A 12,818-nucleotide genomic window follows, 5' to 3' on the forward strand; every position below is an offset into this window, starting at 1 on the left:
GAGACGGAGTCTCACTCTGTCGCCCAGGCTGGAGTGCAGTGGTGCGATCTCCACTCACTGCAAGCTCCGCCTCCCGGGTTCACGCCATTCTCCCGCCTCAGCCTCCCGCGTAGCTGGGACCATAGGCGCCCGCCACCACGCGCGGCTGATTTTTTCGTATTTTTAGTAGAGATGGGGTTTCACCGTGTTAGCCAGGATGGTCTCGATCTCCTGACCTCGTGATCCGCCCGCCTCGGCCTCCCAAAGTGCTGAGATTACAGACATGAGCCACCGTGCCCGGCCAGGTTTTGTTTTTTCAAGAATACTCCACAGCAGTATTGTGCACTAACACTTTTGGAAGGCTTGAGGAAATGCCTTAGCATGCTGCGGCACCATCATATTACTGGAAGAATTTCTAAATGCTTAAACCCATTTTCTGAACTTAACTGGCACTTTTGGGTCCTGTGCTTAAGGTCCTTTCTCACTCTGTGTACACAATAGCAGCAGACACATTATCCTGCACACAGAAGTTGCTCACTGCTCTTTGCCAATGCGTTATTTATTGCTGGCTGCCAGCCATTCTTCTGTGCCTATATAACAATGTGGAAATTAGGTATTAATCATTCCTTGGACATGGATGACAGTTACTTCCAAAATTACTTAAGGCTCATTAAGTAGTGCTATTTAAAACGCTTTTTAGAGAAATATTATTAGGTACGTTTTAACTCCTTTTTTTTTTTTTTTTTTGGAACTGGCATATGTTAGTCCGCCATGCTAAAAAAAAGTTCTTTCCTGGATATTTAAAAAGATGATGAAACACACTAGATAGATAAACAAACCAGAAATTTGACTTTTATATTTAGTATACAATGAAAGCGGAAAATTATCCTGTCTTATAATTAAATTGCCCAGTTAAACTCTCCTGCCAAGTGAAACTGTTTTCTGGCACACAAAAGAAACAGGATCAAGTTTATTGATGCTTTATCATGTGGTATACACTCAGAATGTCCGTGTTAACTAGAATAAGGAATTAAGGCAACATTCAGCAAATGTTACTTTCAGCACACGTGAGCTCTCAGAATAAAGCTGCAGCTTACACACAATTTAGTATAAAAAAAGCTCTAAGTCATCCAACTCTTTATCATTAGCATACATGTGGTTAGAAAATAAATAGCGTGGGAATATCCCCAACATATATAATTCAACCAAATAAATTCAATCTGAGAAAATACAGACTCAGAATTTTAAAAATCAAAGATCTCATTCACATTAAAATGTTAGATTAATTTTTTCTCATGTATGGAAAACACATACATATTCCAAATACAGCACAGTTATTCAAAACATTTCTAAGCTGCTTACTTAATTATAACCTGGTTTTGTAATTCTGGAGAGCCATTCTCCCTTCCCTAGAGAATCCCCTTTGTTCCTAGTGTTCAGGATGTTGATAGTGAAATGAATGGGACTTCTGGTTAGCGAAAGACTTAGCTTTCCGAACCCCAAGTTAGCTCATGTCTTATGAGCATCCAGGACCGTAATTCAGTGGCACAACATCATGTCCAAAGAGATGCCAAAGGCTGCAAGGCCGCCATAATCAACATGAAGTTCTTACATCGATATCATCTCATTCATTCATTGGTTTTTTCTGTTCGTTCAGAAAATATTTACAGAGCACAAACTTTTATGCAAGATGCTTATTACATAAAGCCCAGGGTCCATGAAGCTTCATAAGACAGGGCCTAACATAGCCCACAGTCTAGCCAGTGAGTAACGCACAAGTACCTGTGACAATGCAGTAAACCCTAAAATGAAGCAAATGGAAACATATTATGGGTGGGGCTGATTAATTCTGCCCAAGAAGAAAATGCAGGTTAGGTGAAATGGCTATAAGGAAAAGCGATACTGGCCAGAGGTCATGGCTCATGCCTTTAATTCCAGCACTTTGGGAGGCTGAGGCAGCTGGATTACCTGAGGTTAGGAGTTCGAGACCAGCCTGGCTCACATGGGAAAACCCTGTCTCTACTAAAAATACAAAAATTAGCCAGCGTAGTGGTGGATGCCTGTAAAACCAGTTACTCAGGAGGCTCAGGTGGGACAATCACTTGAACCCCGGAGGCAGAGGTTGCAGTGAGCTGAGATGGCGCCACTGTATTCCAGCCTGGATGACATAGAAGGGGAAAATCAAGATGCTTCAGGCAGAGGGGGTACTGTCGGCAAAGGCATGGCAGTGTGGTCATGTACAGCAATGAGGGAAATATGCGTATGAGGAGGCAAGTGGTTAGAGATGAGTCCGGAATACAAGTTAGGTCAGGTTGTAAAGGGCTCTGGATGTCTGGGTAGAGACTTAGGACTTTATAACATAAGGAGGCAAGAGATAAAAAGAGTTTATCTTAATTTCATGGTAAATCAAAACTTTCATTGAAGAAAAACCACCTTAGTAAATCATTAGGTACGCTGGTCTTATCTGAATAAAATGAGGATTCATGCTTCTTTTCCAATGCAAAACAAAAATATGAATGCAAGTTTTGTTTGACTAGAGAAAGATTTTGAAATGTAAGTGAGTAAATAAAAAGAAGCAATTTAGAAATGGGAAGTAAAACACTGAAACTTGTTTTGGCAAATTCTGCCTCATAACTAGTTTCATTTCTCTCCATTCTCAAGCCCCCAACCCCGCATTCCAATTTGTTCTCAAAGGCCTTCAATTACTCCCACTGACTACCAAATAAAATAGATGTGCCGTATTTGGTATTTCCCGAACTTCACAATAATAACCTCACTTCCTTCTCCAGTCATATTTCTTCTAGTGATATTCTAGGAGACAAGTTTCCTGAAGCCAGGTTCTACAGCACCCAGACAACAGTGTTCAATGACGACTCCCACGGTGACATTTCTCCTACAGAGTTGAGTCTATACCTATTCCAAGCTGATAATTTTGTGTTCGCATATGCATGTGTGCATAAATATATTATTTTCCTATAGAGTTCAAGAAAATCAAGTCAAGTGTAGGTAGTGGCAGAAATTTTCAACCTTAATAGAAAGCTGACGGCCAAATTATACAGTAGTCCTCCCTTATCTGCGGGGGGTACGTTTTAAGATCTCCAGTGGATGCCTGAAACCTTGAGTGGTGCTGAATCCAACTGCTTTCAATTTGAACACGTTTCTGTTCATATCTTCCACCCACAAATTTAATTCCTTTTCCTTCTTAACTACACTTATCACACATTGTGGCTGTAACTTTTGCAGTGTGAGGTACAACGGCAAAACTAACATGAAATTCTTTCTCTTCCTTCGCAATTTCATGGGTAGATTTGTTCTTACCATGGATCTTAGCAACCTCAGCGAATACAATTTCTTTCCTTGCTAAATAGAGAACTTCCACCTTTTCACTTAAAAGAAGTACTTTATGGCTTCTCATTTTATATATATCCAAATTGCTAGCATCAATACTCTTGAGTTCAGGGGCCATGATGAAGTATTATAAGGTCACTTGCACACAAGCACTGCGATACTGTTAGCCGGTGTGAAATCTGAGATGGCTACTAAGTGACTAGTGGGTGTGGAGCCTATACAGCATGGACATGCTGGACAAAGGAGGAGTCACATCCTGGATGGACTGATGTGAAAGTCCACCGTGCTAATCAGAACAGTGCACAATTTAAAATTTATGAATTGTTTATTTCTGGAATGTTCCATCTAATATTTTTGAATAACAGTGGGAATTGTAGAAAATAAAACCATGGAAAGTCAAACCGTGGATAAGGGGGAACTAGGGTATTAAATGAATCAAACTTACTATGCAGTGAGCCAGCTGGCAACAGTGACCCTAAAATAGTTTATTTGCTCAATTGTACAGACTTAATATTTCACAAAAAATGATTTACCTAATGCAAGATAGGAACTCTGATTCATCTGTAAAATACAAATAATTCTCATTCAAAGACATGACATGAGGCTTCCAATAGACATGTTACTTCTCAAAGCAGGCTGTTAGCATGACAGTGAAGAAACCACTCATGCTGGAGGCCCTGACATCTAGCCACAGCATCTCCACAGCCTTAAAGTGGGTAAGTGGCAGTTTAGTGTCACACTAGCACAGAGGTTGGAGTCAGACAGGTCAGGATTTGAATCCTGGTGCCATTCATTGGCTGAAAAACACTGGGTAAGTCACTTAACCTCTCTAAACCATATTTCTTTTATCTGTAAATTTGGAGTAACTATACTTATCTCACAGGGCTATGATAAGGACCATATGACATATTATATAGTTCCAGAGCAGGCATATCCTCCTGCTCCTCTTAATAAGAATAATAATGAAGAATATTTTACTGGACACTTATTAGAAGAAACTGAAGTGTAGAGAAGATGGTAGCTTGCCTGACTCTTCACAGCTATGAGATAATGAGGTAGTGGAGAAGCCCAGTGCCTTACACATGGTGTGTGTAGTATCTTAAATGATAGCTGTTATTTTTACTACTACCACTGTTTCTTCTATTACTAGGCTTCTACTGTTATTTATGATGACAATATGGCATTCTGAAGGCAGGATTTGTATCTCTTATGTTCACTGTTGGATGACCTGATATATCAGTACATTTAATCAAATGAATTCAGGCCACAGTCCTTTTATTGGTGGCCTAGGACTTCTAGCTTACATCCTTGACTCTGTATTTCCATCTCATCAACCCATTTCTCTTGGGCGCATAAGAATCATTAGGGAATCATCAAGACCTACAGAGATTCTGGCAGTTAGCTTGCTGACATACTAATTGCCTGGTTTTGGGAGAGAGAGAGACACTGCCCAAACTGCCACCCTCTAGTGGACCAAACAAAACCATTCTTTAAGTATTGGATTAATTGCCCTAATTCCTGCACTACATGAATCTTTAGTGCCAGTAAAGGTAACAGTGCATCTTTTTTCCTCTCTTTCTACCTATTGTCAGCTTAAAATTGGAACAGACTAGGTTACATGCTCAGGAAGAGAAATGTGAGGGTAGCTCACTGTGCTGTGATTATGCATCAAAACACACTTCATAATCTCTATGCTTACAATAAGACAAATGTCTAAGCCTTGCTCAATAACAGATTACCGTCGCCAGGACTGTGAAGCACTATTTCATCTTTCTAAATAAACAAGGGAGAGTATACAATGGTTTTAATTTGAATATATTTAAACACAAAATTAAAGGTGTCTTTTTTGCATAGTAACTATTTTCAATAGAATAAACAAGTTCTAAGTAAATAAGATGTTGACTACATTCATGATTCATAGCAACAAAAGAACCTTTAATTACTGCATTCTGTCTCCCAATGCAGATTTTAAAAAATTTTTCTCATGCCTTTGTGTCTTTTTTTATTCCCAAAATGACTTGGACAACATAAAACAAACTCAGTTGGCTTCTGAAACTGAAGTCTTTGCAAAGAGTACTTGGTCTATCAATCCCCCAATGCTGGTACGGTTTACATTAAACAACTCATTCAGCCATTTCCTCAATATTTTATAATCATTGCCATCTTAATGCCTGTTTGGGCTGTTTTGTCTTTATAAAGACCCAGTGTATTGAGCCTTCAAAATGCGAGGCTTACCGATGCACCGAGAGCCATCTGTTGAGGTTACATATCCACGTGGACAAACACAAAAATAGCTTCCCACGGTGTTGGAACATTCGCCAGTTTCACATATCCCAGGAATGATGCTGCACTCATCAATGTCTAATCAAGGGAAGAAGGAGAAGATGATTGAGAAAGGCCTTCATTAAATAGCTTTTAAAAGAGATTTTTTTTTTTTAAGAGTCTGAGAGCATTCATGGTTGATTAGGTCAGATCATATAACCCTGAAGATACTCTTGTTTCAGGCCCCAAAGAATTTCTCACACATATCTATGGGAACTGAGATGAAAGTAAACTCCCATGGCAGTTAAAACAAGGCCAACTAAAGCAGAACTCTATATCCTTTTTTAAAAATGCAATTTAAATTGGAAATAAGTAAAGATGTCAATGTTTTAGTTTCCATTCTACATCAACTAGGGAATTATCCTACTAGAGGCTTAAAAACACACATAAATGGATTACATTTTAAAATATAGAATAACTGTATTTGAAAATGTATAACTAATTTTCACACTATTTGAAGCAATGAAGAGTGGCAAATATTTTTTTTTTAAACTTGGCTTCAGGATATGTTTTTGTACTTACATTTGAATATGGGTGTATTTGACATTCTGGGAATAACTTTAATCTAAAATAATACAGAAACATGGTAAAGGGCAAAAACTTGGGAGGCTTTGGGAAGTGTCCAGTTTTCCTATTGTACCTCCCTACATTTATCCATTCAGCATACTCAATGCTGGAAATAGTCTATTTCCTTTCCCATTAATGAAAACTCTGCTTTCTTTAAAATTATCCCTAAAGCAGAAAACTCAGTCATTTATATAAACTTTTAATGTACTTCTCTTCTAGTTCAGTAAGCAGAGAGAGGTGGAAAGTCTAACAAAGCTGCAATTAGGGATAACTGGGAGCTAATTGCTAATACATTTAAAAAGGAAATGAGTCATTGTGAGAAAAATTCAGCCAAAATCCTGGGAGGTGGCTGTCTTTTTTAAGGAACAGAGGTAGCAAAAGCCAGTAACTAGAACAAACAACAATAAAAGCCATACATATAGATAATTACTGAAAAGTCAAAGTAAGCTGACTTTTAGTTTCTCTTTTTTCATTTGCATTTGTCCTTTCAAAATGTCCAATAAAAAAGGAAAAATAATTATATTCTTATTATAAACACACAAAATATTTTTAACCCCACACTTAAAAAAGAAAAAGGTTGCCAATGCCTTTCTTACATTCTTTTATTGGTCTATTCATTATTTTTTTCCATTTATTCTGACAAGTCACTCTTGCCTACAAGCTTTATCATGAAATAACTCCATCATGATAGAAGCTTCTATCATGATAAATAACTTTATCATGAAATAAAAAACATGTGTGTTTTCTTGGTATGTTCTTATAAAAAAAAGTTACCAGATTCAGACATTCTCTGAAATAGTATCTTCATTTGAGGCTTAACACTTAGCCAACTGAAAGTACAGAGGTACAAATCAAAAATCTACCAATTTCCCAAGAGAGATCAGAATTCTAACATGAATTGACTACATGAGCAGTAAATACAAAATGTGGTCAAAGAACTGCCATCAGACTTAATCCAACGAAATAAAACCATGTGTGCAAAATTAGGACCTGTTGCATCCTGTGTTGCTATCTTAGTGCAGTGCATCTTAATACAACTGAGCATGGATTCAGAAGAGAGATGAAACTAAACAGCTGTACTTTAATTACAACATAAACTTATCATCACCTCTGGATAAGAGAAAAAAAAGAAAGAAAAGAAGGATACAAGGTAAAGCAAGCATTAAAAAAGTGAAGAACTAAAACTTGCCTTCTCACTCTCTTAACATCTAAAATTATATGAATTATCGAGGTGCTTATGGAGCCCAGGATTTATGCAAAATATTAAACATTAAGAGACTCAACTTCTTCATTTAAACATTGGCTTTTATTCTAGGCATTTCCTTTCATAATAAAGAACTTCCCTAAACCCTAGTCTTAAAACTCTTCCTGACAATAAAAAGAATAGAAAATTAAAAGATGTTTGGCATTTTCTTTTTTTGGAGAAAAAAATCTGGGACACAGAAGAACATGTGGAATGACATTAAATTTGTGGTTTTTGTGTTAAAAATTTTATTGTGCAAAAAAAAAAAAAAAAAGCCTTTGTGTTTCACAATTCTCCTTATAATTGAGTAGGAAGCCTAAAAGGTTAGCTTCAAAATAATTATATATAAAAGGCTCTCCATTTTTGTATAAAAAATAGAAATGCTTTTATTTTTGGGCTAGACATCTACCATATTTTAAAAATTAAAAAATAAGGTGCTTTTTTAAAACAACAACAACAACAACAAAATCCCAAAATACTGACCAAAACCCCTGCATTTTAATACAGTGATGCCCTGTTGAGGCGGGAGAGTTCCCTTGAGCCCCTCGCGGGACTTGAGACAGGGGTGGCTTGTTTACTTGGCTGCCATCCTCAAACCCTTTGCGGGTGGGGAGCACATAAGTGAGCAGGTACAGGAGCCAGGGTGAGTGTTTCCGGATGCTGGCAGAACATATCTTGTACCAGCCCAAGGCAGTGTCTAGGTGTTGCTGGAGACCTCTGGAGCCCCAAAAGGTGTCTGTTACAAACAATGCTCTTTTAGCTTTGCCATTCACAGATGGCTTAAATGTTAAAAAGCTCAGTGCCTAGTGTGTCCCAAATTCTTGTCTGCCATCCAGGGAGAATCAGGTCAAGTGAAGGAACTGAAGGATGGTGTATGCAGAGGATTTTATTGAGCAATGGAAGTGGCTTTCAGTGGGATGGGGAGCTGGAAACGGGATAGAGTGGGAAGATCATCTTCCCCTGGAGTTTGGCCATCCGCACCTGAACTCCTCTCCAACCGCAGTCTCTGATGTCCAGCTGCCTCTTCTCCTCTTAACATTCAGACGCTTCTTCTCTCCTACCTTGCCATAGTGCTCTGCTCCTTTGCCAGTGGAGCTTGGGGTTTTTATGGATACAGGGTAGGGGGTGTGGCAGACCAGGGTGGTTTTGGAAAAGGCAACATTCGGGCAGGAAAACAGGAATTCATGTTCTCATTTAGGGTCACAGGTCCAGGCTTGAGGGTGGAGCCCTTGCCAGGGACTCCCACCCCTGTCTTTGACCCAGGATTTCCCTGCCTCCTGTCTGTATCACAGTGTTTATCCATCAATTTAAGTTTAGCATTAACATTTATGTTCAGAACGATACATGCATTTAGCTCTTTTGAATATTAGTTCTTCAATACTGTATGTCATAATCAGATTTGGAAGTAACATCTCCACAAATATAAAGCATATGTTACCTATGTATAAACAAGTGTGCCTAAAGATGACAAGTCTGCTCATGGGAAAAAGCAGAGTCTTAACAATGGGAATTGGTTTCATCCATGTTCTGTACACTGAATATACTGCCACCCATCTCTCCTTGACCGTTTTTTGAAACTATATCAGTTTGCAGCTTTGGTCTGCAAATACCAGAAAAACTGATTTAAACTGATATAAATCAGAAATTTAATAGCTGTCATATCTGAAGTCCGGAAGTGGTTTCAACCAATGTGTCTGCCTCAGTTTCTGTGAGATATGTTCAGCTAGGCCTTCCTCTGTATTTCGACTTGAGCTGCCTTCCCTGATGGGAGCAAAATGGATACAGCAGGTTTAGGCTATTCCTTTGACTGGGACATCTAGTGGAAGACAGTGTCTTTTCTAGTGCTCTCTCCTGAGAGGAAGAAAACTTTTTCCTGAAACCCCCAGAAAATCATCCCTTTTGTCCTAATGTCTTGAATTGGGTTACATGCTAATTTTTGAATGATTCCTCTGGACAGGAAAATGTTCTGATTGGTACAGGCCTGGAATCCTGAACCAATTTGTGTGGCCAGTGGAGTGAAGTTAGCTTCCAACTAATAAACAACAACAACAACAACAACAACAAACAGTATGGGCAACTGGGTCTGAAAATACACCACAGTTGAAGAATGCAGAGTGTACCAGAATAGCTGGGAAATGGATGGACAATAAGCTTAGCTAGTTAGGCTTATACTAAATCCTAAAGAGCCAAGCCAAGGACTGTGGCTTTTATTCTGAAAGTGATGAATAGTGTCTATGAAGGAGTTTAAACAAAAGAATTACATAAGCAAATCAGTATTTTAGAAAGACAGTCCTTGTGGTTAATGTGGACAGATGATATAATAGTCCAGGGATAAATGTTGAGAGCTTGAAGTAAGGCTTTATGATGAGGAAGGGAACATATATTCAGGAGATAATTTGAAGGAAAAATCAACAGGAAGGACTTTGCCACCAGAAAGAAATCTCATGCTACTATTTTGATTGACAAGGATGATGACATGGTGCTATTAACAAAGAATGGAACACAAATGGAAGAACACATTTTACAGTTAAGTTGAGCTTTGGACATTTTGATCCTGAGATATTTGAAAGAAACCAGTAAAAATTCTAATCTACAGAGCTAAAAATTTGGGTATGAAACTTAGCAAAGAGGTAAGTTATAAAGATGGACATTTGTGGTTTATCACCAAGTATAAAGATTGCCTTTGAGGTTATGGCAACATATGAGATTTCCAAAGAAGACAAATGAAAAAACCGGAATTGAAGGAGGGAACCATGATACTCATCAACATCTAAGAAAAAGTCAGAGGAAGAAAAGCAGAACAGGAGTCTGGGAAGGAAGGATCATGGAGGAAGGAGGAAGAATGTGAAGAATGGAGGCGGAGGAAGATCACTGTGGAAACAGGGGGATTGTCAAGTGTGACTTCAAAGGCAAAAAAAAAGAAAGACTGGGAAGTCTTTGGCAATGTGAAGACTCCGAACACAGGTTTTTTTTTAAAAACGAAATCCAATCTAAACAAAACCATCTGACAGATTTCTGACTGCCAAACCACATAACCTCATATTTGTCAAACAACATTTCCTGTAAATCTTACACTAAACAGAATATAATGAATAATTTGATAAGCAGTGACAACGTGATCTCAGATATCACTGAATTCTAAGAACTCCCTAGAGAGAATGTCCATTCTTATAGGTCCATGTCACAGAAAAAAGCTGTCCATGTAACAATTACGTTACAGAAACTTAGTATAAATAAAACAAGAAATTTTGTTTTAAAAACGTGTTCTTAGAACATTTTGTTTCCATTGATACCAAGAACTATACGTATTTGGAATATTCTGTAAAATATCTTTTTGATACAGAAAAAAGGAAGCATATTTTTGCATACACTGAACTTCTACTTATTCGTATACTGTTTGACATTAGGAAAATTCATGATTGAAGTGTTAAGTGTAGTAATTTGCTACCTATTTCCAGCTTTTCTAAAGACAACAGGCAATATCAATATTATAAATTGCAATGGAAAATTGATGTCTGCTTTCCTCTTTTCAGATTTCAAAAGCATGGTGTGTATCAACTGTATTCAGAATTTCATTGTATATTTATAAACAGCTTTACTGAGATATGATTCAAATGCCACACAATTCACACATTTAAAGTGTAAAACTCAAATGATTTTAGTATAGTCACAAGGTTGTGCAGCCATAACTACAATCTGATTTCAGAACATTTTCATCCCCCTGAAGGAAATTCCAGCCTATTAGCAATCATTCTTCCTATTCCTCTCGAAGCCCTAGGCAACCACTGATCTCATTTCTGTTTCTACACATTTGTTTATTCTGGACATTTCATATAAATAGAATCATAAAATATGTGGTCCTTTGTGTCTGGCTTCTTTCACTTAGTTTATGTTTTCAAGGTTCACTCATGTTGGGGCATGTATCAGCACTTCATTCCTTTTAATTGCTAAATAATATTCTGTTGTATGGATATACCACAGTTTATCCATTCATCAGTCAATGAATACTTGGGTTATTTCCATTTTTTAATTTTTGGCTATTATAAATAAAGTTGCCATGAACATTCAGGTATTCATTTTGTGTAGACATATGTTTTCATTTCTCTTAGATATATACCTAGAAGTGGAATTGCTGAGTCCTATAGTAATTCTATGTTTAACTTGCTGAGGAACTGACAAATTGTTTTTCAAAGCAGCTGTAATAATTTACATCCCCACTAGCAATGTATGAGGGTTTTCCTCATACACACCACATCCTTACCTTCATTCATTATTATCTGCTTTCTTTTTGCTTGTAGGTGTGAAGTGGTATCACATTATAACTTAGTTTGCATTTTCCTAATGGTTAATAATGATGAGCACATTTTCATGTGCTTATTTGCCTTTTGCATATTGACTTTGGAGAAATATCTGTTCAATTCCTTTGCCCAGTTTTTAATTAAGTTACTTATGTTTTTAACTAATGAGTTACAAAAATTCTTCACATATGCCCCACATATTATATGATTTGCCTCTGAATTTTCATGTGAACTTTTAAAAAAAGTTTTCATTAATATATAATATTTGCACAGTTTTATGGGACATGTGACATTTAGTTACATGCACAGAATGCGTAATGATCAAGTCAGGGCATTTAGGGTATCCCTCACATCTTGACTATCATTTTTATGTGTTAAAAATATTTCAAGTCCTTTCTTCTAGTTATTTTGAAATATAAAATACCTTGTTGTTAACTATAGTCACTCTACTCTGTTATCAAACATTGGAACTTATTCCTTCTATCTAACTGTATGTTTGTACCCATTAAGTAACTTCTCTTCATCCTCCACTATGGTCAAACATCCTTCCCAGCCTTTGGCAACTCTTATTCTACTCTCTCACTCCATGAGATCAATTTTTATCAATATCTGAGTGAGATCATGAAATACTTTCTTTACGTAGCTAACTCATGTCACTTAACAAAAATACCCTCCAGTTCTACCCATGTTGCTGCAGTTGACAGTATTTTATTCTTTTTTAATAACCAAGTAGTATTTCATTGTGTATATATAATCACATTTTTAAATCCATTCATCCAGTGATGAATGCTTAGGTTGATTCCGTATCTTTGCTCTGGTGAAAAGTGCTGCTATAAACATGATGGTGCAGGTGTTCCTTTGATATAATAATTTCCTTTGAATAAATGCTCTGTAGTGGAATTGCTGAATCACATGGGAGTTTTATTTGTAATTTTTTGAGAAATATCCATACTGTTTTCCATATTCGTTGTACCAATTTACATTACCACCAACAGGGTATAAGAGCTCCCTTTTCTCCACATCCTCACCAGCATCTGTTATTTTCTGTCTTTTTAATAATA

At 37.3% G+C, this 12,818-nt stretch overlaps 1 protein-coding gene across 1 annotated transcript in view; it reads right to left on the reverse strand.

Annotated features, from left to right (window-relative positions):
• FBN2 (fibrillin 2) overlaps positions 1-12,818 on the reverse strand; it is a 270,471-nt gene that overhangs the window by 139,277 nt on the left and 118,376 nt on the right. The window contains exon 8 of the mRNA XM_025388372.1: positions 5,563-5,688. Within this exon, the coding sequence (XP_025244157.1) occupies positions 5,563-5,688 (126 nt within the window). The remainder of the gene's footprint in view (positions 1-5,562; positions 5,689-12,818) is intronic.

The sequence above is a fragment of the Theropithecus gelada genome, chromosome 6 (genome assembly GCF_003255815.1).
Source record: "Theropithecus gelada isolate Dixy chromosome 6, Tgel_1.0, whole genome shotgun sequence".
NCBI lineage: Eukaryota > Metazoa > Chordata > Mammalia > Primates > Cercopithecidae > Theropithecus > Theropithecus gelada.